This window comes from Solanum pennellii, chromosome 6 (genome assembly GCF_001406875.1).
Source record: "Solanum pennellii chromosome 6, SPENNV200".
NCBI lineage: Eukaryota > Viridiplantae > Streptophyta > Magnoliopsida > Solanales > Solanaceae > Solanum > Solanum pennellii.
This window is the reverse complement of record NC_028642.1, coordinates 28,375,847-28,381,302: the sequence shown is the minus strand read 5'-3', so window position 1 is coordinate 28,381,302 and position 5,456 is coordinate 28,375,847. Positions and strand designations below refer to the sequence as shown.

The following is a 5,456-nucleotide window of genomic DNA, read 5'->3' as shown; positions in this document are numbered from 1 at the left end:
TTCCCCCCCCCCCCCCCAATTAAAAAAAAAAGAAAACAAGCGAAGTCGAACCGACTCCTGCATGATGTTCTTGAAAAAAAAATCCATACACATCCACAAAATTTCGGATGTGGTCATGAGGATTCTGAGTAGCAAGACCTCCAAAGAGCCCCTTCATTTGCGATAGTTGCGAGATTGTACTAGTCACATGAATCACCGCATTGCCTATAGTCGAAGGCAATCAAATAGCACCCGCACTTTCCACCTGATCTTCATTGACATCGTGCAAATTACCGATTCCATCATTGCGCCCAAGTTGATTCAACTACAACAAAATTAATTCAGAATTCTAAACACTATTCCCAGCAGCGGCGTCATTTTTTATAATGCTCAACTACACTTCATATTGATTCTAAGTATAGGCGGTCGCTAACAAGTATAAACCCAAGTAAGAATTGGGATCGATCCACATGAAGTAATACGGTAAAAATTCAATTACAAAGTAAAATGGTGTAATTGCAATCTCTCACAATCTAATGCGGTAAATTGTTTATTAGTATTATAATTCTTCACATTTTTCCTTTGTTTTGTTTTTCATAATTAATTTTTTGATAGAAATTTTCTCCTGAATTTTTTTTATACACAAAATTGTATTTGTATACATTGAAATTTTGGGAGACTCTATAAGATGTGTTCAATTCGAATTGACACTCTACAAGGTGCATTCAATTCAAATTAGGATTTTTGAAGGCTACTCAACTTAAACCCTAGTTCACGCCTATATAAAGGGTACAAAATGTCGTTGAAAGGCATGTGAAATATCCCATAAACACTTGGGTATTTTTAAAAATCAAGATCTCAAATATTCTACAAAGACATGGTATATTCACAAATAGATCAAATTCAAATCATCTTAATTTGAGAAATACGCCCCTAACGGTCCTCGAATTATGTAGATCAAGTCCAAATCATTCTAATTTGAGAAACCCGAACAAATCCAAATTTATTACTTTGTTACTTTCCATTGTTGTTGCGCATTCAGCTGTTAGAACAAACATCATGTTATTGGAATTCGTATTTTGGCCAAAAAAGAAAGCGAATTATAAGCATAATATTCGACTTAGCTTGTGTTCATTTCAATTAATTTTATCATGTACTCGTTATTTTTTATCTTCATTTTATCAAATAACTTTGTTTATTACTATTTAAACAAATAAATAAAAATAAATCACCTAATAACATTATCTTTATCAAAAAATTTAATTTAAAATTTTATAATTTTTGTGGAATGCTTGAGTCATCCTTCTTGCCCTTATACAAAACTAACCAAAAAAAAAAAAAAAAAAAACACAAAATCAAACGTCAACTAAGAAATGTAATAGGCACAAGATAAAAGGGAGACCGATCGAGAACTCTTCATTAGACACGGACGAAATTACGAAATTTGCCTACGGCTTATAATTTACTCGGTCCATATTTATATGTCATAATTTTCAATTTCATGTGCCTTGAAAAATTATGTAAAATTTATTATTTTATTCTTATTTAATATTATCGTAAAGCTAAAATTACAATATATTTAAATAAATTGATTAATGAATATGAATTATTTAATTAATTTTTCTATATTAGCCAAATTTATACTTTTAAGACTCTGAAGAGTAAAATAAAAAAAATAGTAATATTATTTATGCAATTTTATGAAATAATAAATATTATGAACCATTTATTTTTAAATAAGAAGAACAATACAAATAAAAACCCACCCAAAATAATTCCTCACTAATTTATAAAAAAAAGTTATTACTACAAAAAAAAAAATCATCCCAAAGAAAAAAGATAAATCTAGGATTTCATGACTATAGTGGGATATTTAAATCAGTATTTTCATAATTTATAATACCAAATTACTTCAAATTAGATACTAGATTTCCGTCTTTAATATGATCTATTGGCGTATATATACATTGATAAATCATATGAATATACGCATCTACATTTGATTTAATATGTAAAATACGTTTCTTTCGACAAACAAAAAGAAAAGATCAAAATATAAATTATGAAACACAAATTATTTTTATATGATCTATTAATTACAAGTTGAAATGATGAAAATAACTATTTATTATTAATAATATTCGCATTACATTAGAATAGATTACTTGCTGAGTAGTATTACAATTAAAATTGTTTTTTAGTGGTAATCGTTTTTTTAGTAACTTTGACACATAGCAAATAAAAAAAAATTATATTTGTATATAATAGTTATGGTTTACATAATTGCGCTACGTAGAAAATATATATGTATGATTCGATATACATATACAAATGAAAGTTATGCTTATTTCGCTATACATATATACAAAAGAAGTAATTGTATAATTCTCAGACTCCTCTTCAAATTTGAATAATTTAGTTGGTAGACCATTTGTATAAGGTGTTCTCGTTTGTATAAATTGTCAACCTCTTAATTTAATTTTATGTGTTTGTATATCTGTATAAAATTTGAATTTGTATATAATTGAATCGAAATAAAACGTTTGTATACCAAAATATCGCTCTCTTTCGTTTTATACAAACATAAATTATACACTATATTTTGTATAATCTGTGTTTGTATAAAACGAGAAAGAGAGAAAAGCTAAAGAAAACTGGACAGGGAACTATTTGTATTATATAATCAGAAGTGTATAAGACGAAGATATATGTATTTACATGTGTTATATATACAATTTTCTCTAGTTTTATACAAATAGAAACACAATTCATAAATTTCTCTTGTATAAAGCGATAGAAGCGAGCGAAGGGAGCGAGAGAGAGAAAGAGTGACGAGCGAAAATTTGAGGGAGAGAAGCAATTGACAAACAATTTACTACGAAACACAATTAAATCAAACAATAGCTACTATATTTATTTAACATTATTAATTTATAATTCTGCTTAATTAATTTTTTTCTTTAATAGTAATAATAATATAATTATAATAGTAATATCTAATGATAATTTTATTGATGTCATTAGATGTTGAAGTTTTTAACAGATGCGGTGTGGTTATTAAAATTCACGCGATCATATTTATTAATATCACTAAATATAATCATAACAATTATTATATTATCACCACTAAATTGTTTCATTTGTATAATAAATATAGCGGAGTAAAAAAGTATATCCAAATCATAACATCAAAAATTTTGAATTTTTACGTAATATTCGACATTAACTCAAAAAAAATCCGTAAAAACAGAGAAAGTAGTCCAAAAAGCATATCAAAATTACTTTACTTTACTATATATACATACATACATACAAATTAAAGTTATTTTTGTTGAATGGTTTTGTCGAATTCCCCTACGGTTACAGTAGATCAACAATTATACGTGTCCCAGAATGAGGCATTCTCATTGCATGCAATAGCCGCCTGTTTAGCTTTTATAACACGTGCCCCCTTCCACCCTTCTATATAATCAATTTCCCCAAATCCACTCAATTCAATTCATACTCAACAAAAATCTCATCAATTATGGCTGATTACTATGGGCAACCCCAACATACTCAGCACCAGTTCTTCCATGGAGGGCAGCAGCCTCGTGCTCATCAGATGGTCAAGGCCGCTACCGCCGTTACTGCCGGTGGATCGCTTCTTCTTCTTTCTGGCTTAACTTTAGCCGCTACGGTCATTGCGCTCACTATAGCGACTCCTGTGCTGGTGATTTTTAGCCCGGTGATTGTACCTGCTGTTATTACTCTCTTTTTGTTGTTCTCAGGGTTTTTGGCTTCAGGCGGATTTGGCGTAGCGGCGGTAAGTGTGTTATCGTGGATTTATCGATACGTGACCGGGAGACGACCACCCGGTGCAGATCAGTTGGAGCAAGCAAGGCATAAGTTGGCTACTAAAGCTGGGGAGATGAAAGATAAGGCTCAGGAGTTTGGGCAGCAGCACATAACTGGAACCCATCAGACTTGAGCTAGCGCTACTCTCTACTTAAATTTGTTTGTGTATGTTTTTTGTTTGTAACTTCTTTTTGTCTTCTTTTAATTTTTGTGTTGTACTACTGTTGCTATGAGGCTCGTCTTCATGACTGAGTCTGGCATTAATATTTTGTAAGAGTCTCTTCTGAAACATTGAAATAAATGGAGCTGATGTTGTACTTAATTAATAAGTTGTATATTTAAGAAACTTTCATATTCCTAATTGTCCCAATTTGGATTATGCATCTTACGAAAAAATATTTGTCTCGCATCTTTCTTACTAATCACTTACTAACTTATAATCAATTATTATAAATATTGCAATGATAAATAGTAGAGTTTAATTATACTATTACTCCCTGACTAAAGATAATATTTCAATATATTTATGAGTATGCTTTTGATTTTTCTTATAAGGTTAATTTGGTCAACACATCAAAATTTTCATTTATTTCTTGGGACTCGATAAATGTTTGCCACATTTATTAATAGTTTCTTAATTATCTTCTTAAATTAGAAGCGCTCATCTAATATATGGAAGGGATGGAGTAATTTCATGTTTTTTTTTTTTTTAAATTTGTAGTTTCTTAATTATCTTTTTAAATTAGAAGCGCTCCATCTAATATATGGAAGGGATGGAGTAATTTATTGTTTATCTGAAGTAGGGCGGTCATTTCGTTTGTCTGCATTACGTGTTAATTTTTTTTCTCTTTTGTCTGCATTACGTGTTAATTTTATAAACACAACCGATTAGAAAATGTTCTATTAACTGTGAAGTTCTATTTATTTATTTATGATTATTAATTAGATAGGGTGCAATTTATTTTAGTGGCTAAACAACTTAAAATATTTGAAGGACACATAACTAGAAAATTGGAGGATAGTACATAAATAGAAAAGGAGGGAGTAATATTTATGTAAAAATTATTATAAATTATATAACAATTAGTAACTTAAAATAATATTATAAACCATACAAAAACTTGGATAGTTCTCTGATTTGTGGATAACAACTCTTATAACTTAAAGTTATATATAGGAGTCTTAGAAGTTGACGCTTTATTTTGTTAAATGAAATTTTCTGGGTGCGACAATCTTGCAATTTTTTGTAGACGTTCTTTTACTGTTTTGAATTTTCTTTTCTGCTTTTAATTCTTTTAATTACTGTTTATTTTTATAAATTAACTTAAAGTGCTGAGATAAAAAGTTAGTTGTTTGCAAATATATAGAAGGACGAAACATGACTTCATGAATAAAATAAAGGAAAATGACATAAATAAGTACTCTTATTACCATTATTATTTATTAGTTTTTACAAATTTTTAAATTTTTTTTTACGTATCAAATTAATGTATCTCATGCATCATATTAGTGTATCAGTGCATCAGATTAATGTATCTTACACATCAAATTAGTTATCATGTATAAAATGTAATGTATCTTATCAAACGATTAATGTATCTCGCGTATCAGATTAATGTGTTAACGTGTTAACGCGTTAA

General features: G+C 28.9%; 1 protein-coding gene across 1 annotated transcript; it reads left to right on the top strand.

Moving 5' to 3' along the window:
• Positions 1–3,471: 3,471 nt before the first annotated feature.
• Positions 3,472–4,170, top strand: LOC107022710 (oleosin 1). Its single transcript, XM_015223304.2, has one exon. It carries the CDS (start codon positions 3,506–3,508, stop codon positions 3,947–3,949), a length of 444 nt encoding a protein of 147 aa, XP_015078790.1. The 5' UTR covers positions 3,472–3,505; the 3' UTR covers positions 3,950–4,170.
• Positions 4,171–5,456: the final 1,286 nt, after the last annotated feature.